The sequence below is a fragment of the Echiichthys vipera genome (genome assembly GCF_963691815.1).
Source record: "Echiichthys vipera genome assembly, chromosome: 8".
NCBI lineage: Eukaryota > Metazoa > Chordata > Actinopteri > Perciformes > Trachinidae > Echiichthys > Echiichthys vipera.
In genome coordinates, this window is record NC_139833.1 from 20,727,413 (window position 1) to 20,753,801 (window position 26,389).

The following is a 26,389-nucleotide window of genomic DNA, read 5'->3' on the forward strand; positions in this document are numbered from 1 at the left end:
TGCCAAGATTTATTTGCAGCCATTAATAAAACCCCTCAATAAAGGACTATATGATTAAAAAAACATTTATATCATGGTCAACAAAGCAAGTCGTAAAATCTTCAGGTTGTCTTATGAAGTAACATTCTGTCAGTCATGTGATTCAACTGTATATTCTAGCAAAAAGATGAAGAGATTAATTGTTGAATATTTCCATTGGTAAGCCATAAAACATTTCAGAGAGGGAAAATAAACCCACACTACTTCAGCTAGAATCTAGCTGCTAAAAACAATCTAGCTGCTGGATGTTTTTAAAAATAAAATATTTCAATGGTACTTAAATTTCAACATGTTATTAGTACTCGAAGTGTTTTCTTGCAATGCACAGGATAAACCATTCTGTTCCAAGGCACTGATTAGGCTTGTAGTTGATGTTGTTTTCTGGAGTGCCATCAATACTGGGCTTCAAAAAGACAGACTTGTCCGATACTATAACACGGTGAGGAGCGAGGCAGAGGTTGCAGCCAGTGTAATATGCTTTTAGGACAAATCTGCAGCAGATGTCTGACTCACTGAATGCCGGTTAGGGGCCATTTAGCACCAGTAGACCTGCTGCTCTAAACTGGTGACCCAACACAGCACTCACGCTGTGGCCACATATGTTTACTCAGGCAAACACAGCTCCGTGTGCACACACACCAGAGGGCTGCACATCAGCTCCTTCTACCTTCTCCTTACTCTCAATACCTCCTTTTTTTTAATCCCCGCACAAACATGAGACGTTTTGCAGCACGCTGGCAACATTACCAAATCACCTGGATTGTCAAAACAAGTTTTATTGGATAAAATCTCAAAGCACAACATATATTTATGGTAAAATACATAATTTGATACTGTAGACATACAGAAATATCTATAAAGGCTCCTTTTTTCAATAAACATTAACAGCAGATTAAAAAGGCATTTCAGGCGAGGCCTTCAAAACAATACTGATAAATTATCTGAAATATTAAATCAACATGTACACTCCCTTTACAAATAGAAAGAGGAAAATAATCATGGCATGATCCCCATCTCTTTTACAATAAAAACACATTTTCAGCATGTTTGTGTAGAGAAAAATACAAATTAGAGAAGGTTTGTAAAATTATTTCATGTATTTTTTGGCACTGCGAGCCAAACATTTATCATGTACATATATTGTATTGTTCCTTGTGAAAGACTACAGGGGACACATACAGAAACAGAAAGCTATCACTATTCATTTAATGAGCACAAATACAGATGATAGTAAAATACTCACAAAAAAAATTACAAAATGAGAATTTCACCTAGTTAACAACATGCATTTTATGCTACGGAGATGGAGGGGCCGTTCATGCAGCTATGTAGACGAATATAACACTTCAGCCTTAGAGTATTTTCAGTACCTACATCAGTCTATTTAGTTTCATGTTCAATACCTTAATTTGTCCCCGAGGGGTAACTGGTTGTGCGGTAGCAAATGTATTTGGTTTACAGTTTCTCTTCTGCAAACACAAGTCTCATCACAGCTGAATAAATCCAGTTTTAGATACTTTAAACTCCATATTCAATTAAAACAAATTTTTAGCAAAAAAATCAATACATACTTTTTCTTGTTAATAATTCTAATATGTGTAGTTTTTCTCCTGCAATGACAGCATCCACTAAATTGGCATTTGCCAGTGGGCGTTATTAATTTGATTGGTAAACTATATTTTTGAAATAATAAGGTCATGAATTGTTCACCACACCACCCCAACTCACACAAAGCATAAAGGTCTAAATGCTGATTTAAGCCCTTCATCACTCAGGACAAAAAAAAAGGATTTAGTATTTTTCCGCCATATTTTTTGTCCTGTCTATTCAGACTAGAAATACTGGAGTCAACCTATAAAACTTTTCAACCTAATTCCATCACTAGGCAACAGCCTTGGTCCTTGTTAACTTCCTGTCAGTTGATGTTACTCACATTTACTGCAACAGGAAATTAACTAGGGCACATTTAGAATGTTTATGTTTACATCTTTAAAAAAAGGTCCGTAAAGTACCAACCATGTGTTAGTTTGTTTTAATTACAAAGTAAAACTATAGAATAAAATAATAATAATAATAATGAGCAGAATTATTATTTCCAGCTTCACATAATAAGTATGTTAACACGCCGGCCCATATACTTTTTGGTCTGGGTCTGTGGCTCCTTAGTTCCAGTGATGGTAAATATTAATACTACAACATACAATGATAGACAATAGTATTCTTCCAACTTTGTTTCAACAGTTTGTGTTTGGCTCTTTTCCAACATGTACAAAGCCAGCTCCTTTTTTTTCTAGTTTGGTGTAGAATAGCTTGACTGGCCTGCACAGAGCACTGACCTCCACCCCATCAACACCTTTGGGATGAACTGGAACGCTGAATGCAAGGCAGACCTTAGTGCCCACCTTCAGCATTGGACTGCACTTATGCTCTTGTGGTGGAATGGGAGCAAATCCCTGCAGCCTGAATCCAGATGGGTGGAGGCCCATTAATGCCTGTGGTTTTGGAATGACTATCATGCAGGGCTTGCAATGTGGCCATATAGTGCATTGATTTGACTGTTGTTGGGTTTTTTTTGCTAAAGAAAATAAAATAAGTTTTTTCACAGTGAAATAAGGTATGAAAAAAAAGGCATGATACATAATCTCATCTTGAACTTGTGATAGTACCCAGCTCTGATGGTTAGGTTTTAGTAGTGGAGAAGAGGTTCTAGCCATAAACAAAAGGACTGTTCAAATAAGGAGATGGAAACAAAAAAAAGGCTTAAAACATAAAATGAGGCAAAAACTATATTTTGATTTGTTCTATTATATTAGTGTGCTGGTAAAAAAGACCCTTTAGGAAATCTGCACTGTGAAGCTGTGATATGAATATGATGCAGTTGGATTGATTCTATGTTCGAAACAGATCAATTCTACACTGCTTTGATATGTCCTTTAAACAAATGATGTATGGCATTCAGTTAGCATGCATGAATATGTGATTATTATCCTGTTTTAAGAGAATTCATGATAGAAATGTTTATAAATGCTTTTTCTTGAATAAATGTATGCATGAAAATAGCCATGTCTAGAAGATATTAAATTATTCTTTGCATAAATTACCAGATACCAGCTTCAATAAAAAAAATAAAGAGTTCTGGCACAGGTATGGAGATCCAGAACATGTGGTCTCTATTCAGTCTGTTGTGCCTCACCAGCAGCTCATTAATAAGAATCTGGATTTCCCTTTTTTTTTGTCCAGCAAAAGCAGCGCCCAACTACAAAAAGAGTGTCTGTGGAGGAGAGAGTGTTGCATGACACTGCAGAGCCTCACCGCAGCAGGAACTGCGGGTAAACGGTGTTTACGCCATGGTGTAACCGTAGCTTCCACAATGCAGCGCTACAAGCAGCCGGTCTCTCAGGACCTCCTGGCTCGGGTATTCTGGGAGTTTCAGCATGTTGATACTGGAGAGAGGAGAATAAAGGAAGGGGTTAGATATGACGACTCATATCTAACTGGCGGAAGAGTTCCGATTTCTTACACCCTCCTACCTATCGAAAAGAAAGACCTGCAGCGATATGAATTACCTGTTGCACATTCAAGCATGCAGAGATGGTTTTTTTTTTTAAACTGTGCCATCAAAGCACAAGGACGCCACTACCCAGTGCCATCTACACGGAAGAGACATACTGCCCTCTAGTGCTTAGTAATATTTGTCAAATGCCCCTCAGTTAAGGCTTGGAGAGCGTCTTGTGCCATGGGTCAGCATGCCTTTTTATTTCATCTGTAATCATTGAAAGGGTCGGAGGCAGAAAAAGAGTGATCATTACAATGTTTAGTTTCTTCCAGTGAATATTAAAATCACAGCATGCTTGCCAACACAGCTGGATGTACGGAATGGAACTAGGGTTGTGAAACTGAGTCTGAGAGAAGTCCTCTTGTGAGCACTTTGGAGAACCAGTCATGACTAAGTTCAAAAAGACAAAACAAAGTAGTCCTCATTTAATATTCTTCATGCTGTTGTTTATAGTGAGAGTCAACTGTGATAGAACTCAACCTCTTGAACACTGGAACAGGAAACAACTACTGCTGTAGTCTGATAAAATACTGTGTATGCAGAACAGAATCAACTACTTTAACTTAAAGGTTAAACGGTTCATTTCAGGAAAACAATTACATGAAGTAAATATATATATATATATATTTGGGTTCAAGTTGATATTCTATTTTTTCAGTCATCAAAATGTTAACAGTTCTTATAAAGAAGTTCCTCTGGAAATTAACAACTGCTTATGTCAACTTTTCAAAAATAGCCGTCTTAGATGCCAATAATATGTCATTCATAACAAATTAAAATAGTTATTTTAATAAAACTACCAAGGCAATTATTATTGCTGTGATATTTCATACAAAAAACGCAGCACCTGTTACTCTATAAAGATGTTTGAAAATGTAACGTCGACATGGGGGACCAATGGCTGACGGTCTGCTACGAGAGTGTCAAGTGATGGTAGGCAGGAAAAGGCAAAAGCATTATAAGTCAAGGATAAAAGAATAAACACACAAAAAAAATCAAGACCAAGACCTCATGCACTTACCGCATGTTTGAATAGAACTAAGTCAACAGAATGAGTGACAGAGAAATAGAGTCATTACCAGGTACTAGAGGTAGGCAGTAGGTTAGAGGTGAATGGCAATGCAGCAACGGTGAACTTCTGTAAACCACTGCCACCCATCAGGTAGGCAAAGCCACCATGAGGAACCCTAGAGCTGATAGAAAGGGGTGATTTATCACAAATTAATAGACATTCACATATGTTTCTATACCAAGAACTAGAGTTATAATCTGGCAGACAAACCTTCCAGTGACAAACTGAAGAAGAAGAACCCGTTCCTCCTGGGTCAGGCTGTTCACCACCTCCCAGAACCACTGCAAAACAAATGCAGACAGATAAGCTGATGGCAAACAGCAAGAGAAACAGAAACTGGTGAGGTGGCTCTGTTTGTGCAGAAAGAAGTTGTTGCAAGTGACAATACATTTTTTTTTTTAAAAGCCCACCTGGATGACTGGCTCCTGAGGGTCGTAGCCACTGGTGTACTCAGTGTTCCTGCACCAATCCTGCACATCGATCTCTGGCATCCCTGACAGCAGGAGCTCCTGAGACAGACACACACACACACACACAAAATGAAGAAAAACTACAGCTAAAAACACGTTAAGGTTGTTAACAGCATAAATCCCACAGTTTTGCAGTTAATTTACCATGCTGTCCACCTCTGATATGATAGATAAAACGTTGCTGTTTGACTGCTTAACTGGTTATCTAAGATAGCCCTTTATCTGCATTGATTCTTAGGGATGCACAGATCCGATTTTGCCTTCACAATACCAATTTCCTGGTAGAGAACCCGGCCCTTCTCTCTCACCCACCGCATCGAGCGTTTCTTATCCTGGAAGCAACGGAAGCGGACTATTATCACCCTTGGTCGCTCGCCTGGTGTTCTCTGTCTAGCTGCAGGGGCTTTCTCGAAAAATGCTGTCATCCATCACTTTCATCAGGTGCTTGAAAACAAACTTAACGGATGTTTTTCTAGTGCTTTCAGGCACATCGATAATAGGGATATTTTGATGCTGAGAACGATTCTCTAAGTCCTCCACTTTAGCCTTAAAATAAGCGTTTTCAGTCGTAAACTCAGTTAGAGCTGCCTACATTGATGTTATTCTGTCACTGTGATCCGCAAGACAGGCTTTAATGGTTTTCTGAAGTAAGACGAATTGCATCAGTGAAGCTTTAATTGGAGACAGAGAGGTTGACAGTTGAGAGGTCTCTTCTGAGTTTGTTGAGATCGGTGATTAGAAGGGAGGCTGAAACAGGCTCAGCTGCCTTTTTCCTCAGTTGTCAAACAGACCTGTAGCTCTTTAAATCTCTCTGGAATTAACTTCTTCGGTTGTTTTTGCACCATAAATCTGGAGTAGTTCAAGTGTCAATTCCTTTAGACATATGTAGAATCAAATGAAACAATAAATGGTGCTAGGAATTTAAAGGGATAGTTGGCTTTTCTTGAAGGGTTGTATGAGATACTTATCGCCAGTCAGTATATAACCTACAGTAGATGACGGTTAGCACATCACCAGTTTAGAAAAGCAGACAGGAGTACGTGCTGTCCCCGTCCACAGCAGTACATTGCTTAGCTTCCACGTCGGGACTCCTGCCTGCTTCTCTAAATTGTAGGAGTCCTCTGTTGTACACGACTATGGATAAGTACCTCATACAACCACACTTCAAATTAGCCGAACTATCCCTTCAAGTGATTTGTTCAGGCGTGACTTGCATGTCTGCTCTGTCCTACACCCGGTTGCCTTCCACATGATACCGATTTTCTCTCAACGCAGATATCTGCCAACACTGAGTAATGATACCAGTGCTCTATTTTTCTCACATTTCCATCTGTAAACTTCACTGTGTATAACTCATTTGGATTTTTTTGGAAGGCAATCTGAGGCCAGGAATGCTGTGGCTCTGAAAGCTGAATTGGCTGTCTGCTGTGACTTCAGAGTGTTACCACTGAATTTTGGTAATGACTGACTAAAAAACAGTATTTAATGTATTTACAAACCTGAAAAAGTATTGGTATAGACCAAATGTGCTTGTGGGAGAACTGTGGCTTCTTTTGTGAAATTATTAGTCTAGTGTTATTCTTTATCTGTCTTCAACAAAGAATCCCATGTGCAGACCAACACCAACATGTGTTAGCCCATCTCTCAATACTTATTGGCTTCTCTACCTTGTCTGTGGCACTCATGTTCAAGCCTTTTGGTTCCTACTGAAGATGTACCTTTATAAACATCCCACAATATATAATTTAAATATAATCATTATTTTTTTCCTAGAACAGCTAGACAGTGATGCTATTAGCAAAATTACCCAAACAGGAGGAAATACTGCATTTGTTGGGCTCTATTTTCAGCAGCCGATTAATCCACATTTGGTGCTCTGTGAGTATTTGGGGCTGCAGGGTGCTGTGTCTGAGTCTGAGTCAAAATAAACTAGTTTGTGTTTTCATGGTAATGAAGAATGAAACAAATGAAAATAGCATTCACCCAGTGCAACACCGTGGCTCATTGATGTGTTTTAATAGACAACAATGAAGCTCTAAGGTGCAGAGGAATACGATCTATCAGGCTTTGGATTCACACACACTCTTGTTGTAAGTAGGATACATTCATTGTTGGTTTGACTTGGCACATGGTATTTTGTTGTCCATAAGAACAATATAGAATATTCCCATCCTTATCCTTTAAACTCTATATACACTTACAGTGCTGGTAGCAGCTAATTAGCATTAGTGAAACAGCTGTTTTGCTATAAAACAGGCTATTAAGTTTTCAGTTGCCCTGCACTGAAAGCATGACCGAGCCATGTCCAACAAATACAAGTTGGAATAATCATCATGCTACTATTGATCTTTGCTCAAGCGAGGACATGAAATCTGCCGACACACACAAAAAAAAAACCTTCTAATAGAGTTGGAGAAGAGGGCTGGGCTTCAAGGTGACCCTAGAAACCCCCCTCCCCTCCTTTTTCCAGACATGGCTAATCAATCCCTGCGCCAGAGCCGGCAGTCGAGGGGGAAGAAAGAGAAAGCAAACACTAAAAGACGATTGATAACAGGAAGAGAAAAATCAGGAAAAGACAGGGAGGATGGAGGAGAGATAACTAACCAATTCATATTCGTCGAAAAGCTGGATGAGCGAGGGGGGGATAAAGGTGTGGAATCCTTGTAGGAACGCATTTATCTGAGGCTGGATGGCTCGCGTCATCCTCAGCTCTGTCACCAGCTGGACGTACTCGGCCTGAGAGAGGACACACACACATACATCAATCAAGTCCTCAATAAATACTGATGGAAAAGAGAAAGAGACAGAGCTCATACATACATAAGGTGTGCTTCCACTATGGTCGGCTAGCCTGAATGAGGCGGGTCTATTTCGCCAAAAACGCCCCTAATTTGCATGTGAGTTGCTCAGGAGGTTTCCTGGAGGCCACTCTACAGTCGTTATTACAGTAGTGTAGTTATTCTTTCTTTTGGACTGTTTTCTGCTTTACAAGACAGTGTCATCTGCAGGAACACTGCAGTACTGCACTCTTTCTCTCTCTCCCTGGAGGAGAGAGATCAATCGCTCATAGGAGACCAACTATGGATGAATATACGGTAACTTAAACTGGTCATTAATTTTTGTTCTGACTTTATTTTGTCATAAACAACATACATGTCCAAATATTCAAACCAAAACCACCGTCTTTAAAAGCTCTATGATATTCGGAGAATCTCACACATAGCTGGATTAGGAGCGGACCAGTGGGAGTGGGCCAGTGGGGCCAGTGACCCAGGGTCTCAGACTGCCAGGGGACCTCCAAGCCTCAGGCTGCACGTGGTGTGTTGCCCAGGAGGAGTAGAATGCCACAACCCCTTAGTGCACTCTGTGGTGAATCTATAGTTATATATATGATTATATTCTGTTTTCCTTATATAAGTTGTCTGTAAATTATTTTTTCCAAGACGGAATTTGCAACGAAAATAATTATATATATTATTATATATTATAATTAATATTTCTGATTCTGATTCTAATGCACACAGCGCGAGCTGACCACTAGACCCCTGGGTACTTACCAGAGTTGGGCTTACTACTCATATAATTGACTTATTACTCCCTGCCAGCAGTAACTTGTTAGATTGTTCATTATATTACTTTTCCGTTACACCCCACAGAGTTAACGGATTGATTCAAAATTTAGACTTTGTATGTGCACCCTTGTGTGAATGTCAGGGAAGTCGTCGGAAAGCACAGCTAAGGCTTCAAACTAGCCCTTTTTTCCTGCAGCCTATGAATCCATGAAACTTACAGGCCAGATGAAAAGGAAACCTGGCTCCAATTGATAACTGCAATGTTATTACTGATATTGTGTTAGTCATTCGTTACACTCATTAATGGGGAAAGTAATAGTATACTAATAATCCCGGGACAAAAATTACCAGGAACTTCTAGATTGAAACATCGGCTAATGCCTCTGACTGTGTCTATGGTAATTGACCTTGTTGTCCTGGGTGACCAGGATGCTGATACCCCCAGGTTTGAGCGGCACTTCCTCCATCGCCCCAAACACGTCTGTCTCTACAGAGAAGGTGAGCTCCAGACCCAGATCACTGATGTCGTTGTCCAGGATCCACTGCAAGTTCTTTGCATACTCTGGATCGATAGACGACACGTCCTGGTAGTTCACCGGGATACCTGGAAAACCCATACAAACATAGACACACATTAGATATAGTACGGAAAGTATAGGACTTTTTAATTTATTCTTTTTATAATATACTCAAATTTTGACTTTGATATTCACTAGGGCTCAACATTTCTTTTTCTCAAAGATTTTTTTAATATAATCCTAATATGAAAAATGGAGACTGAGACAAGTTAATTTATAGGGTCAACAGAAAATGATCCCATATACTGTATCATATATTATCAATTAACACACTAGCGTGACTCTTATCTGCACATATGCCTGTGTTCTTTTACCCAAAATGTGTTTGTAGAAGGAGCGGGTGAAATAGATATTGACCAGCTGTCGGTGGTAGAGAGCCAGACCCAGGATATGACCTGCGAACTGGAAGTAGTTCAGATGGTCTGGGTTTACGGAGGAGTTACTGTTTGGCTGAAAAGTGGTACCTGTAGATCACATACAGACAAACACACACCTTTATTTCACATGATAGAGTTCTGCCTGTAATACTGAATGTTATCACAGCAAGGAAAACGTAATTTACCATCAGCTGATTGAGTGAACAAAGCATAGTCTGGGTTAATGATCTCATTGGACAGGATGTCAAACCACTCCCGAACCACACCCTGGCCCTGTAACACAGAAACATTCAACACAAACTCGCTGCTGTGGATAATAAGACATGGGGCCGGAGTACTGCTGATCCACCAGCTGACAGCTCAAACAGGCCAACAGAAAGGGGGTTTTATTACTAATAACTCATGCAGCGTCATATGAATTTAGAAACCCACCATCCCCTCCTCGCCATGAAAGCGAACAGCGATGCCCTGTTTGAGTTTCTCATTGGTGGACTTGGAAACCATCTCACAGCTACTCCTGAATATAGACTCTGTTAGTAAGATTCAGAAAAATAGAATTAGCATACTGTAGAAAAATATGTGGAGAACAGATAATATCAGGAAATATGGTTCTTTTGCAGTTGGATCCTACCACCATCCATACTGAATGTTGTTGGAAATCAGTTGCGTGAACAGCACACAGGGTAGTTCTTAAAGTTTACATTTTTCTGAAAGTTTTATCTTTTGAATGTTTGAGGGTTGTCACTCCCTAGGTATTGTGTCTTAGTTACAATCCACAAGCCCTTTGTTATATCAAAAGCCATTTTTGATAACTTTTATGATTGGTATCTTTTCAGCAATGGCCTTTCATTGTATTTATGTTCTGTAATTGCCTCTTTATTTCCTAGTCTTCATTCTTAGTGTCTGCCTTTCCTGAGTGGGATTTAAACTAGTACCCACACATGGCCTTCACAGGAAAGAATTCATACTGGATGTGAAGCAGGTGACAAAAGCTAATGCATTTCAAGACACGCAGAAGACTTCAGTTGTTTCTGTTTTTTCTGACAGGAGCTGCTTAAGGCATTTGCTGCTCCCAGTTGTCAGTGTCATAGTTAACAGACCATTGGAATCTGTTTTATCAAATTGCACTTAACGATACCACCAATAACCACAGGTTTCTCCAAATAAATTAGGACTGAGATCTGAAGAATTACAACTCTAAGGCCTTTGGTTTTGTAAGATCGTCATTTGCAATGCATAAAAAATGCAGTCCACTCATTCATTTTTATTAAACCAATGTCCATTTCTGTTAGGTAACAGCAGTGACAATATTCTATGAGATGTCTGATGAAATGAGAGTTAGAGCGCATTAACCGCTTCACAGGAAGCTGTACACCTGTCCAGTGCTCTCACAATAGGGCAATAATGTAACAGGTGAGACTAAAGTGATAAGATCCAAAGTATTATGAACAGACTGATGAAGGCACACTTGCCATTTGTGTGCTCCATCATACTTTGGATCTTTTCTCCCAAGTCTCTCCTGGTACTATGAGATGTGTTATATTATTATAAACTCATGGTTTAATTACTCAAACTTGCCTTTCTTGATCCCTTTTCATCATCTTACCGGTTCCACACTACTGTGGCCCCTAGCATTGTTTTAAACAGCGCCTAAAATAAAGCATGTCTCAACCTGCTCAGTGCAGCTACAAATCCAACCAACAAGGCTTCTTTCAGGAAGGAATTCTGTTGTCTATGTAAAATTAGAATAAATTATCACGATGGCATATAGCCACCTTCACTTGTTCTGTGTCCATTTTCCAAAAAGCCAGCAAGCAGTAAATAACATTTGTGAATGGATTTTGGTGTGATCTTCTCACCACCATACACTTCCTCTGTTCACGTATAAATAGAAACCTTTTGTACCTCTGTGGATGAGCAGGATGTCGTTCTCGTTGACGGGACGATGAACCATGTCTGAGTCCGGCTGGCCGGCCAGCAGATGCTCATAGAACCACTCACAGCGATCCTTGAAAGGCTGAGGGAGAAAACAACACTTCATCCCACACTGCACAGCACTTTCCTAAACTAATTACCACTTCCCTGTGCTTTCAAATCTCAGACTGTGGATTTTTCTGTCTCAACCGACGGCTCGGAAATCCTTCAGAGCTGAAATACTCATCTGTAATACAGAGATGAGGCTGCGGTCTATTTGCATAATATATGCCTTTGTTCACTAAGCGTTGGAGGTAGAGTGAAGGATGAGCATGGAAGAATGAGAAAGGCTTTTCCCTCTGGGGCTGTGGAGCGTACTGAGAGAGGAATCAGGAGATGAAATCAAATTCACCGGGTTAAAGTCTGTAATTAAAACAAGGGCCTACTCCCAGGTGAGCCATAATCCATGGGTAACGAGGCTAGATGGTGCTGCTCAAATATGAATACTGAAGAGTGAGGGAACAGCATATAACTTGGAGCAGCACTTAAAATTTATGAAGCCATATAAATGGAACTTAAGACAAGTGTTACCACCGTGGTTGTAACACTGTTAAATGATCCTGAAGTGAAGACAGGGGACTTTCAAAGTCACTTTCCATAAAGTCCCTGAAAACACACAAACATAAAAGCACAGGGGGACTTATCTACTCATTAGAGTAGAGAATGAAGAATAAGGTAAATACTTTTTGCAGGAGCCACAGTGTAGTTTGCATACAAGAGAGACAAAACAAGCAATTTGGGTTGATGTTAGACATTTTATGTATTTTACTCAGTTTGAGAGATAATAAATTACGGCTGATTTCACAAGGTCCTGATGGGGTACCTAGGTGAGCACCTTTATTTACAGTGCTGAACATAAGCCAGACCGATAACTTGGAAGATTTGATATTATATTCGTTTTTTCACAGATTCATCAGTATCAGCGCACATGTTGGCCAAAATGTAACAAGAAAGTGGCAAAGGAATGTGAAAAGAGGTAATTCATTACTTTTTAAAAATCTGAATGATATATAAAGTGTCATAAACACATCAAATAAACAAACATTTCTTATAAGTATATCTTGAATTCATTTTGTAAAGAACTGATCATGAAAGCATCCGCTGTTAAGCCACAAATGATAAGGTTTGTGACCAAGTTGAGCCAAAACCAAGCACCGCCCACCAGCCAACATGCAAGACAAACTTTCCAAAAACACTGTTTGCGAGAAATAGCCAATACAGTATAACAGAATCTTGATTCATATTTGATCTGAGCTGCCTAGTTTTGACAGACGGTTTGATCGGAGTTCACGAGCATTCGCTGACACTGCGGCTGGGTGTGACAAAATCTTATTTTTTATAAAGGTTACCTACATCAGCTTTAATAGGTAATACAGAACATTAGCCATTAGATGTAACCCTACTTTGGGATTCTTGGAATGTGCAGGGTGCATATGTTTTGTCATAAATAGGCTGAAATGTACAGTGGTTATTATGGCTAATTATTAAAATCAACATACATATGAGAAAATATTTATTGTTTTAATATAATATTATATAATAATATAGACAATAATTCATCACGTCTTACCTGGCCCTTAATAATATGCATGAAGCGTGACATCAACTCAGGACACTCCAGGAGGAAATGGAAGTGGTTAAAGATGATCTTTGGATTCCTGAAAAAGAGGTGGCGGAGGAATGAACAGGGCGAGAAACAAGACGAGGGGAATGAGAGAACAAAGCGATGAAAGTGGAAATAAATGAAGAAGAAAGACTTTGCTGGATCAATACCCAGTCTCTGGGTACTGTGTGGGGAGGTTGAAGTATGGCAGAGGGCCACATTGACTCACCTGGTTACAAAACACTTGAGCACCTCGTCATGCTTGCAGACAAACTCAATAAAGCGAGGCGATGTCATTCTGGGTGAGAAAAGAGAGGGAGGTGAAGAGTGAGAAAGATGACGTGAGAAGGCAAAAGAGACAGACAGCAATACTGTCTCAGCAACAGCATCTGTTTCACAATCACATCACTCATTTCTGTCAGAAATGGCACAATCCTCTAAACTGAAAATGATGCTGGACCATAATAAAAGACGCCTCTATTGGCTGTTTAATAAGCCTCTTTAATGATCAAATTGCATATAATTATGGATAATGATTTTAGGGTTTAAATAAAGAGAGCGAAATGAGCAAACAGGAAGTAGATGAGGCCTCTCAAGTTCAAGAGAAATAGTGATACTTTGGAATAGCCTGATATAAAGTATATGACTTTGTCTACAGCCTTTTACTATTACATCTAGATGACACTTTTACTGTTATGTGTGGTATTAGTAGTATAAGTAGTAGTAGGAACAGTAATAGTACTAGTAGTTTGCTGCATGAATGCAGAATATAAACAAGATATTTATGCATCCTAGGCATATATCCATCCTTGTTACTTCCTGCAGCTCATCACCACAGAGACTGGGGAGGGGGTCTGCAACCTTTACTATCAAAAGAGCCATTTTGCCCCCTCTTCCACCATATAGAATTTGTCTGGAGCCGCAAAACATATTTGATGTCACAGCTTATAAAGGTTTATATATAGTTACTGTTACTTGGCATTGTTACCTGTCCTAAAATTGTGGTTGTTCACTTATTTCTCACCACAATAGAAGCATACAGGTAAGCCATAATCAGAAGCCTCTTTTAATAAATAAGAAATTCGCTAACTACGTTGTTGGTGCTTCGTTTTATGTGAAATGATACTTATCATGCTACTGTAGAGGTTTGGTGTTGTTGTGAGCAATATTGGTGGTTAAAAAAGCCATTTTAATGCCTTCACCATAATGCCCCGAGCTAATCAGTGTAAGCGACTCCGATTTCTCCGTTGATAGTTGTTACGCAAAAAAAACTGTCTCGATGGCTTATTTGATGTATGCGATTGCCAAAAAAGACCATGGGATGATTTTGCGCTGGAATTAGACTTTAAGTCATTCAGACACTTCAAATGACCTTCATATAAATTCATGAAACAACCTTTACTATAACCTTCTCTCAGCAGCCGCAGTAGCAGTACATGCTAGTTAGTTAAGAGTCCAACCGCAAAACCCAAATACAACATTTAGATAATATTGCAGATCAGTCAACAAGGCGAATATCCACTGATACCAATGATCGATCGATGAATTGGTGTATCCCTAAGCAGTTCAATAGAAGTAGTAGTAGGGATAATTGTACTAGTGTCAGCAGCTGTACAGCAGCAGTAATGACAACATTAGTAGTGGTGGCTATGGTTGTAGCAGTAGTGTGAGCCCTCAAAAGATAAGCATGATTTAACATAGAGTGCATTCAATATCCGCTGTTATCTAAACAGACCTCCAGAGGTTTTACCAATATGCAGTACCACAAATCACATGTTCTTTGTACAGTATATTGATTAGATAAGAAAGATGAAGCCTTAGCACAGACCCTTGTGGCATTTGACAGGAGCAGCACATATAGAAGGCCTGGATCACAGCACTGAGCCGACTGGCTGTCATAGAGATGACGTCCTCCCCGTCCGCATACACTTCTGTTTCTATGACAGTCTGGGGGTCCAGCAAGGAGTGGTCGACCTCCCGTTGTTTGAGGAGAAGAGAGGCTATCTCGCTGCTGGAGGAGGACGAAGACGGGTTCTTCCTGTTCCTGTCGAGCTCTGTGGAAATAAGCACCAGCCACTCGTCCAGGGAGTGCCACAGCAGCTCCAGCGGCTACAAAGAGACAGACGGGATGTGAGAAGCATACAGGAACAAAGAGAATACAAAGGGAGTGATCCATGAAGACATTACAACAGAGAAGTGACTTTGGCCTTCAGGGTGCAGGTTTTATAAAGCTTCATGCAGGCTTTAGCACATTTTAAACTAATTTCTGAGAGTAAAAAAACTCCAGAGAATGACCTTTGTCCAAGCCATGGAATTTCTGACACTAAAGATCATTGTAAGCAAAGTTATGAGGATTTTTAAGGACCTGAGGACACCCTGTCAGTTCCACCAGCATAGAAGTTTGCTTTTACATATACATATAATACATATTTCCTTACTTACCCCTTGTGCTATCTAGCAACAGAATGGTGTTTGATTTAATTATATATAGAGATATTTGTTTCAGATAATTTTTGTCAATACCACAAAAAAAGTCATCAGCAACACCTTGTTTCAGAAACAGTACACCTCACACCTCTGCACAATCCACATTCTGTGTTCTGTCGTTCATTGAACTTTCTATAGAAGAAATAGTGTAGTCCCTATGAAAACTCTTCAGCTTCACTGTATTGGAGGGGCGGAGGCCGAGTCTTAAAGACAGGTTTCTTGAAAGGTTTTTTGTAAGTTTGATGAAAAAAAAGAATCCTGTGTGATTTCAAAGTGTTTTAGGTTTATGCCAGTCCAGAATCCAATAATGTCCTTCAACAGTATTTTTCATCATCAATCATCAAAACAAACTAGTTTTAAGGGATTTCTAGTTTGCTTCCTTTTCTCAATTCAATCAAAATGTTTTGAGTCCTTACAGTTAGCGAATGGATGTGCAGTCATGTGCCTTAGATAGAAAGCCCAAACACTACAGCAGCTGCTTCCTCCTCACACTGTGTTAAAAGGTATTTTAGAAGTGAAATCGGGTAGTGTTAATACAAACAAAACAATCGCACAATCCCAACACCAAGAGGATGAAGACTCTATTTAGGGTTGGGCAATATTAAAATATATGGTATACTATTAAATGTGTCATATTTACAGAGATTTTGCCATACCATCTATAGCCAAGTCACAGTCCTCTTAACAGTTTTTAATGTGTTAGGTGATTGCAGGCAGTGTTGCAAATCACAGAGAAAGCTGCTTTTTTTATTAGTTTTACAAGATTGGAAGGCCCTTGATAGATAAATATTCTGAAATAAATACATAACGTCATAGATAACAATATCATGACACACTGAACTGTATATCTACAGTATATTGCAACATAAAATTACATGTAGAATGAAAAAAGATTTTATGCATATTGCCCAACCCTAACTCCGTCCCAAATAAAGAACAGTGAATATAAGGAAAAAATCAACCAAAGCATTAAAATACCCAGCTACCTTGATGATAGGAAGTAAGAGATTATTATGAGATTGCAGGGCTCCAAAGATTCCCAAATTTCAACATGTCAGTGTATTTGACATGCAGAGGTTTGATGATTCACTGCAAATGATAAAAATGTCCATGGCTCACATCAAAGACAGCAGAACCTGTCCAGGAACATTCATCTTTTTGTTCCGTCTTCACCTCCATCTGTCTCGCACACATCTGCAACCAATGGAGTCAATTCTTATTGGTGTTGTTTTAGTTGAAAGGACATGCAATCAAGTCAGAATGATCATGTGCCAGTGCTACCGACTATCTTCCAAAAAAGAAGTACAGTAGTAACTTCACAATGTTCCACTATTTCTCCCTTGCTGTTTTTGATACTACCGCCAGGACTTGCCAAGCTAGACATTCTCAAACCCAACACATTTATGCTTTAAAGCTGCAGTAATCAATATTTTCAAAGGCTTACATCACTACGTGTTATACGAAAGGGGTCACTTGTAGAGACCAACTGCAAAGAATTATCACCAACTTTGGAGCTTTGTGTAGCTTTTGAAGCTCAAAAATTCACTGTCAGTTAAATTTTCACTATATCAGTAAATCTTTCCCTCGTAAATCAGTATTGGTCTCAAAAATCCCAAATCGTTCAGGCTTTAGAAAGGGCACTGCACTACGATCCATAATAAGCCAATATTGGATGACATGTTGGTTAGACTGATAGACAGCCTCTCCTCAGTAAGATGATTTATGTTGCCTTCAATATATTTGTATGTATAAATAGTTTGTTTAGCTGTATTAAACAGCCCATTTGTTTATCGTATTGTTTAACTCTCAACTGATTGATGATGATTATTATTATTATTATTATATTGTTCCTTACCCGTAGCTGATTGGGCAGTTTTAAGAGTACCTGTTGCCTACTGCCATAGTTTTGAGATACAGTATGTATAAATTACCGTGTTGCTTTGTGCTGTTTTATGCTAAGTGGATATCTTTGACCTATTATTGCACTACGACAATAAAAAATATTGTAGGAGCAAAAAACAGTGTGTAGATTTTTTTTGCCTTGATATATACTGATTTGTGGATGTGCATACTTTTCTTATCAATTTCCCAGAATTAGCATTAACTGAATCATTATTTCAAGAATATAATTGAAGGATGATCAATTTTGATATATAATTACATTGACAAATGATATGCAGCTAGAGATGTTTTGACACCATTTTTATCTTCCTGATACCTATTCCAATACAATTTTTTTTTTTAAATGCAGCTGTATAATACTGACCCTGTATGGATGTTACATGAGTGATATCATTGTGTATGGCCTGCCTCAGGTGAAATTCTTTATAAAGCATGAAAAAATACATACAGAGAATGAATACCACATAACTTCCTTTCATTATGTAGTTAGACTGACAGTCAGTCATAACATAAAAAGAACATCAGTGCATAGACTTGTGTAGCCTACTTGCCAATACCAGCAAATTAGGGATTGTATCAGAACGACTCTATATACAGCGTCCACTAACCTTAAAGACCTGGTTGCGAGGTGTCTTGTTGCCATTGTAACCCATGTCATTGCCATTGTTGGGTGATGAAGGTCCCAGGCGGAACACATGGCAGAAAATACGAACGATTCTCAGCAGACTCTTCATCTGAGCTTCATAACTGCTGGACAGGCTGAGGATGGACAGAGGGGAAATGAGGGACTGTCAAACATAAAATTAAACACAGACAAGACAGCTACGATGTAGAGAGGCGTGACATCAAAATGATTGCCATCTGTGACTGTTTCTGTGTCATAAGTCTGCAGTCAGTGAAGGAGAGGAGTACATGGACAAGCAAGACGTCTCTGTGGCTATCGTTGATCTTTGGAAACTTTCCTGTGAGAAGCTGACGGTCACAGTGTTGTCTAACATAAAGAAATATCTAAGAGGGATAAACGCTACCTACAGTCTATTAGTCATCAACAATTATACCTTAGAAGTTTATGTCCATTGGTGGTAGCCACTTCAGCAAGACTGGTCAAGATCCTCTGGTAATGACTGTCACTCTGCTGAGAGACATGCTCCAGAACCTGCCTGAGCTACGCACACACACGTACACACACACAGTAATTGAAGTGTATACAGTCAATAGAAGTGTATACACGGATTATTAATGACAGTAGTGACAAATTGGTCATACCATGTTCTCTTTTATATCATCATTTTGTGTCATCTGGATGAGGGTCTGAAATAGTCTGCTGTGGTGCTGGATGAGGATCTCACAAGTCTCCCCATATCCACCCTGAACACACACAAGGAGGAACAGTAACCACATAAACTGAACAGCACAACACTAATGCTGTGTTCACAAAGAACTAGGAAAGAGATTACATACAAAGTCACTGCAAAGATGTGAATAGTTTGATCCAGATCTGCATCAGCAAACTGTTGCTGCGGGTAAGACCCAGCGGCCACTGGCCACAGGCCTGCTGGGTCTTGCACTGGCTGAATTTTAATCTGCTAAAGGCGCTAACTGAGGCAGCAAGTACTAGCCAATTACAGCACCGTCGCTGCTGTGGAAAAGTTGGTTGCTTGTCATCTTGCGGACAGACCTGACACAGCAGCATGAATTCAGACTTTTCACAAACCTGCATCAGGATGTAGTTATTCCGGCATATGTTAAATCTGTTTATTGCAATCATATAAAACATAACATTACATCCTTGAGAAGGCAGTGAAATTAATAGCTGTGTGCAATTCAAGATGATGCTATGTATCTAGACACTACGCCATTTTTCCAACTTAGAAAAGCAGCAATAGTGGTTACTTCAGCCATGGTAATGACCGAAAAAAACATTGTTGGTGCCTACAGCTCAGCACCGGCACAAGTAAACAAATAAACGTGAATTATCCCAATATGATCCCACACTCAAACTCATGCAAGTAACAAAGCAGATTTTGCGCCCTATGTGAACACACCATAAGAGGAAAAAGTGTAAAGTGCATAAATAATGATAAATGAAGGAGGTTAAAAAAACGCACCTGCACACAGAGATCCAGAGGAGTTATTCCATTCTTGTCAGCGACGTATTTGGCACCTCGAGAGAGCAGGATCTGTGCTGTGTCTCTTTGGCCATGGCTACAGAATAACACAGTAACAGACTGTCAAATATCTGCACTCCGATATGCAAGATATCCATGAGTATGTTACTGTAGAATATTACAATCCCTAATATTCCAGGTTATTTTCATATTCTGACGTGTGAAAAGCCAACTTCTGTCGGCCAGTTTCTAAATAAAAGGTAGAGTCTGCACCAGGTGTTGAAACTCAACAATATTTAATTATCATATATTTCTGATAAAAGTCTGGCCAATCATTTTATTCTATTTATATTATTATAAAATGATTTGCCGAGCCTCCAGCCTGTCATCCATCGCTCCGTTTCACAACTTTCTCACCGCACACTTCCGGGGATGAGGGAGTGTCAAAGGTTAGGCAGGGTGAAGAGGGTGAGACTTTGGAGCGAGGCGGAGTTGTTCATGTTCAAATTTTTACTAAGTGCTGTGCGACATGCCAGAAAGGTAAGAATTGCTTTAAGAGAGGTGAGTTGAGACCATACTATGAATTATCAGCATTACAAGGGCACTTGTCACTGATGACATCACCTGCAAGCAAAGTAAAGAGGCGTGGCTCCAGAGACGTTCGGCCGGTTGATGTCAGCTCCACTGTCCAGAAGACACAGCACCGTCTAAAATGACACAACACGCAATCATATCACATACTGGGATACACTGTATTTTGAACTGGAATACTAAAGTCAACGAGACTCTGAATAATGATTTCAAGATTTTCAAAAATCAGTCGGATATCATGACAATTATGAAAGGAGGGAATGGATAATATCTCATATATAATTCAAAATTCTGGAGGAGGAACAAGCTTGGACATTTTCTAGGTCCACTAGTGTGTGGACAAAGTGTTCGTGCCTTCCGCTGTGCCTGGCTCGTGCTATAGTCACAGTAGGAACTCAATCCGAAGGCTGCCTCTTTGCAACAGTGTGACAAATGTAATGTATTTAATGGTTATAACAGATTGACATGGATGTGTTGCCTTAGCATTGTGGGGAACCCCTTTCTAAACACATACATCTGTCATGACTTTTCGAGTTGACATCCTGGCAGGAATGCCTAGCTTTACAACACTATCCTGGCAAATTGTACAACCTTAAGTGCTGTAAAGAGTAGCCAGCCAGTCAGAATCACAGCTACAGTCATAGCCAAGTTGCGTTTTATTTCCAAAACTACAGCCACGCACCCGAAAAGAAGAACTTTGAGTCCTATGCTTTAACTTGTGCACGAATATTTTTTCAATGAAAGAGATATTTTCAAATGGGCTCACAGTTTTGTGTCCGTTCTGACAGGCTACATGCAGAGCTGTCTGCCCCATGGCATCCTCCACATCCACGTTAGACACATGCTGGACCAGATCATGGAGGAGCTCCGTCCTCCCATTCACTGCCAACCAGTGGATCTGCAGCAGAGGTTCACATGGACAATCACTATCGTGACTAGAGGAGTTAATTAACCACCAGTCATAGAGAAAAACACTTCAACAATTGAATTAGCAATGATGAATACCATGATTTTATGAAGCACAGCCAGAGGATTATATTGTACTCACAGCAGTCAGTCCCTCATTGTTGCAGATGTTGACATCAGCATTATATTCCAGCAGTTTGCCCATACACTTCTTCTGTCTGAGGGTACAGTGGAGGAAAGCGTGAAGTATTAATATCATCACACACACACAGTCACTCTCTTTCATACCATTTCATACTTCTAATTACCATGACTATACTGAAGGCCTATTGACTACAAGTGACTACATTCGAATAACATCTACAAGTCTGGTAAGCAGACATTATAAAAGAAAAAATCTGAGTAATGGATCCATCCAGTTACATTCTCACTCATGTCAACGGTTTGATAAGGTGATGACAGTAGACTCAAGCAGCAGAAATACAGGAAAGACGTAAATGTTTAAAATGTTATGTTAGCCTTGCCCAGTTTGCTGGAGTTTATGTATGGCTCGGCGGGACTCGACAGGGCCCATCAGGTCAGGCAGGGTTCAGACTAATGGGCTGCACAATATATCGTTTCAGCATTGACAGAGCAAAGTGTTCATGTGCAGTAGTCACAAACCTTGTCTTGTGATGTAAAGTAAGGCAAAGGCAGTGTTGGGCATGACACAAACGGCCTTAGGGTAGAGGCCCTGTCTACCAGATAGAATGTCTACTAGTCTATCTGGTAGCTTCTTCAGGTCCTCAACAGGGAGAAAAGGCTGTTCCTGGGTGGTTGCGATTGATAATAATTCTCTTAGTGTGCACTCACACTTTCCTTTCGTACCATACCCAAGCACGAATGACGGCTAAAGTCTAGTTCGTTTGACCAGTGTGAGTACAACTGTTCTGTGCCCAGGCACAGCACATTCGCAGGCCACTGTCCGGTTAAAAGAGGAGGGCTTTTGTTCGGAGCTCGGATGTACATGTATGGGCACGAGCAAGCTCACATGTATGAGCATGAGCACGAGCATTGACGGCGGTCCTGATGTCTATTTATATACAACGTATTAGCAAGCAGCATATGAGCTAAGGCCTGGATCATTTCAGGTAATGTGAGTGCAAGTGGGCCTGAGCTGTGGAGGAAGAGGGGGTACAATCACGCTAAAGCACGGCACGGATCTTCTGGGCCAAGTGTGAGTGCGCCCTTAGCCTTATTCGTGCAGAACCTGCTGTAAATATCCTTTAGGCATGGCAGAGCACCTATTGTTCAGCCGAATGAACCACTCTTTGCAGGGCCTTGCAAAGAGTGGTTCCTTCCCTGCTTTTTTTCCATAGTCCACTATCATCTCCTTAGTCTTGCTGATGTTTGTAAGCAGGTTGTTGTTGTCCTGACACAAATGATCAAGTCCTCGACTTCTTTTAGGTAGACCCGGGTGAGGCTGGAAGAAGTGCGTCCACCCACCCTCACCACCTGGGCTCTGCCTGTCAAGAAGTCAAGGAACCACACGCACAGTGAGGTGTTTAATCCCAGGTAACTGAGCTTTGTGATGAGCCTGGAGGGAACTATGGTGTATGGTATGGTGTATTGTAATCTGTCAAAGTTCTTAGAATTTGCCACAACCACGGAGAAAGGCCAAACACCATTGATCTAAACACAATGTCCTCATTGCCCTGACACAGACCAGATTAACATGGGTCAAGTATCTTTAAAAAGAAAAATTCACAAAACTGGCTTTGCAAATTATTTATATGGAATGTAACACATGTCATGTCACATCTCAAGGATTCACAAAATATGTCAATCAAATGTTAAGTCACCTGACCAAGTATCATAAGACCTCTAAAAAATTTGAACACACAGAGATTACATGTGATATGAGGCTCATACCCGTTCCTAGCAGCAAGGTGCAGAGGGGTACAGCCTGAGATGTCTTGGTAGTTTGGGTTGGCTCCTCTCTTCAACAGCAGAACCAGACACTCCACTGATCCACAGCTGTACAGAGAGAACACTGAGCAATCAATCTATCAATCAATTTGTCCTAGTAATGGACGTATGGGGTTTGATTTGCTGAAAAGCTGCCTCCATATACGTCATCTGCCACTAGGTCAATTGAAAATTAAATTGCAATAGCCAGGTTTTAACCAGTAGAGGACATATAAATATATATATATATATATATATATATATATATATATATATATATATATATATATATATGTTATAAATATTATATGTTTTATACGGTCTATGGCTAGAAAGGAGGGTCCTGGCATGATTCATGGGTGTGCTTACTCTTAAGTGATAACAATGTACTTACTTGGCAGCGATATGTAGCAGACTTCTCTTCACTCGTCCAAAGGCATAGTTCACATCAAACTTGGAGTTGAGCAGTAACTCTGACACTGACCTTTCAGAGACAGGATGGAACAAGTGAATAATTTCCTCTGGAGACAACAACACAAATTCACTATACCTCAGTCGTAGCAGATTTGAAGAAAATAGTAAAGACAAGATAAGACTTACAAGTATCAAAAGCAAATAAGCATGTCAAAATACATGTGTTGGTCCACAAGAACAAAGATCACTGTGTGCCAACACTTGTACACTTCTCATACAGTCTGGTCTGATGCTTACCTGTGCTGGTCAGCCATGACCATTGGCATAAGTGTGTACACTGCAGTTTCATTGTCTGAGAAACAGAAGAGGAATAAAAAAAACTTCTTGAACTGACAAAACTGGACAAATGTAACACTTCCAAACAGACAATGTCTTACAACTAAGGTTGCTTCAAACATGTTTGCTAGAAGCAGCATCATCCAATACTGATCTAGATCACAGGGTCTATTTGAATCATTCCATGTAGCCTTATTTATTGAAATATTACTATACGGTTTTGTATGTGCATGTTATAATAAACTTAGACAACGCACGTGTATATCAAGTGCTCATATTGAATTATAGCCCAGCCTTATAACGTCGTCTAAATTGACATTCACACTGAACCTCAAGTTATTGATTATTTGAAAGAAAACTGATTGAAAGTAGATGCTATATTGTTTATTGATATTATTACTATGAATACTTAATTTCTTATTATTACTATATTATTATTATTGAGTATTTTATCTTTCCTATTCCGTTAGTTCACCAGCCCCACACCCTCTCCCACCCATCTACACATTGACAGACTGACTGTGTTACACACATACACGACATAAGATAACTAGTCCTGTATTCAATGTTCTTGTTTGTTTTGTTCTGTTTTTGTTGCTCTGTCAATGTTTTGTCTTCTGTCTTACCAAAAAAAATGTTGTTATAAGCAACCTAGTGAAAAACAGAGGTCCATTACATAAGTGTGGGTTGAATTATGCTTTTGTAAGCGCTCCTGCTAAAAGCTATAGCCTAGTTTCTAAAGTTAATGTAGACAAAACGTGTCAAATAGAAAAAGAATATTGATAGCATGCCTATATTTCTTTCATAATTCATGGGTTGATGCTGTTTGTGTATGATACAACATTGGTTTGGCCTAATTGAAAAACCATAGCCATATGTAAGATGTTATACCATTTCAAAACACTAAACTTATGCAAACTAAGATTGGTTTCTATATGTTTATATAAATGCATTCAGTACAGGCCAAATATTCCAGAATAAAATCATCAGTCAAAATAAGACATATGGCAGACTAATATAAAGTAAACAAATCTGCAAACACCTTCTCAGTAACAGCCAAGTAGTACAATTACTAGGGGGTTGACAAACTTTAAACTACAGCAGTGACAATGTGTAAAGTTTGCAGTGACAGTAGGAGACCTGAGCTCCTACTAATGGTGATGAAAGCTGGCTCGAGGGGCCCCCTGTGGATTTTGCCCAGGGCCCCAACAGACTCAAGAATCGCCTCTGATTGCTGCTGTCAAGTCAGACTGAACAAAACACTGAAAGCCCACCTAGCTGCCTGCTACTATATGTATGCTAGGCTGTAAAAGCAACAGTCACAAACTTAAAAAGGTGTACCGTTGTACTGACTAATTTGATGACTAACGTCACAGGCTAACGTTACGGAATAAAATCAGTGTATGACTGACAGTAACAGGCTGGGGCAGGGTGCTGTGACCATAGACATGTAAAGAGTATTCTTTATAGAGCACTCTTTATATGTCTATGGCTGTGACACCCTACTATCATGTGAACGCATTGTTTATGTTACTCGTTAGCTAATTCCTTTAGCACCCTGTATGGTGAAGTTACCTTCCGGGAGTTCCACGGTCCTGGCCCGGCGGAGGGAGCGGGTCAGCCGGCTGAGCTGTACGTTTAGCTGCTCCATCGCCCGTTCCATCATATGTGAACGGTCCGCCGAGATGAACCGGGGGAACAAAGCCTCGCCCGTCGGATTTATTTGTTCCTACCAGGGGTATGTTGTTCTTGGGCGTCGTCCATGGACGCTGGAAAATGGGGAACCGTTTCCCTTCGTCACTGATTTACAGTAACGTATCTTTTCCTGCCACACTGCTGCTCATACACCTACAACGTTACTGCCCAGCCTCACATATTTCCTGTTGTGACGACGTTTAAGCGCTATGCAGTGTGGGGGATGTAGTTTCGAAGGCCATTGTGAAGGGAATGCCATTTGACTCAATATTGAAGGTCCTATATTGTTTTTTAATTTATTTATTATAAAACAGGTTGAAGTGCTATATAAATAATGTGATAGTATCAAAACACTTACTCTGTAGATCAAGAGTGTATTCAGGAACTGCGTTTAAACCAAGCCTCACCCATGGACACAGACTAGGTGCTTGAAGACTGCATTGTTATAAAAAAAAGTTTTAGTTGTTATTGTACAGTTTGATGGCATGTTGCAGGAAAGATTTCAAATTTCTGTCCCTTCGACAGCAGAGCTGGAGCAGCCTGTGTGAGAGGGTGCACCGCTTTCCGACCACTGTGTGATGGAAAGGGTGCTGATCATTGTCTATGATGGCTAACAGTTTATTCAGCTTTCTCCTCTCCACCACAGACTCAAAAGACTCCAGCCTGAGAGTACAGAGCCAGCCTTCTAAATGATTTTATCAAGTCTGTTGGTGTCACTGGCTCAGATGCTGCCGCCCCAACACACAGCAGCAAAGAAAATGG

At 39.9% G+C, this 26,389-nt stretch overlaps 1 protein-coding gene across 3 annotated transcripts; it reads right to left on the reverse strand.

Moving 5' to 3' along the window:
* Positions 1-797: 797 nt before the first annotated feature.
* On the reverse strand, positions 798-25,750 carry hace1 (HECT domain and ankyrin repeat containing E3 ubiquitin protein ligase 1). Of its 3 annotated transcripts, XM_083917958.1 has the most exons (25): positions 25,508-25,750; positions 23,894-23,948; positions 23,577-23,666; positions 23,147-23,251; positions 21,378-21,453; positions 21,096-21,227; positions 20,363-20,445; positions 19,739-19,835; positions 18,897-18,998; positions 18,689-18,795; positions 18,239-18,389; positions 16,848-16,922; positions 15,070-15,350; positions 13,471-13,539; positions 13,209-13,296; positions 11,570-11,681; positions 10,097-10,194; positions 9,850-9,937; positions 9,602-9,751; positions 9,117-9,313; positions 7,742-7,873; positions 5,078-5,176; positions 4,878-4,948; positions 4,675-4,788; positions 798-3,482 (listed from the first exon to the last, which is right to left on the reverse strand). In XM_083917958.1, the coding sequence occupies exons 1-25, from the start codon at positions 25,596-25,598 to the stop codon at positions 3,380-3,382; spliced, it is 2,766 nt and encodes a 921-aa protein (XP_083774084.1). In that variant the 5' UTR covers positions 25,599-25,750; the 3' UTR covers positions 798-3,379. The 3 variants fall into 3 exon arrangements, with proteins under 3 accessions (XP_083774084.1, XP_083774085.1, XP_083774086.1); XM_083917959.1 differs by lacking the exon at positions 16,848-16,922; XM_083917960.1 differs by lacking the exons at positions 23,894-23,948; positions 25,508-25,750 and having other exon boundaries at positions 23,147-23,267; positions 23,577-23,611.
* Between the last annotated feature and the right edge of the window lie 639 nt (positions 25,751-26,389).

Bases quoted from the DNA above. Each gene is read 5' to 3' on its own strand.
- hace1 (XM_083917958.1), bottom strand. From the start codon at position 25,598: ATGATGGAACGGGCGATGGAGCAGCTAAACGTACAGCTCAGCCGGCTG. The intron at 11,682-13,208 runs GTAAGACGTGAT...TTTCTCCCTCAG, and splicing joins TGCATATTATTAAGGGCCAG to CCTTTCAAGGATCGCTGTGA. The intron at 9,938-10,096 runs GTGGGTTTCTAA...TCTGTGTTACAG, and splicing joins TTCATGGCGAGGAGGGGATG to GGCCAGGGTGTGGTTCGGGA.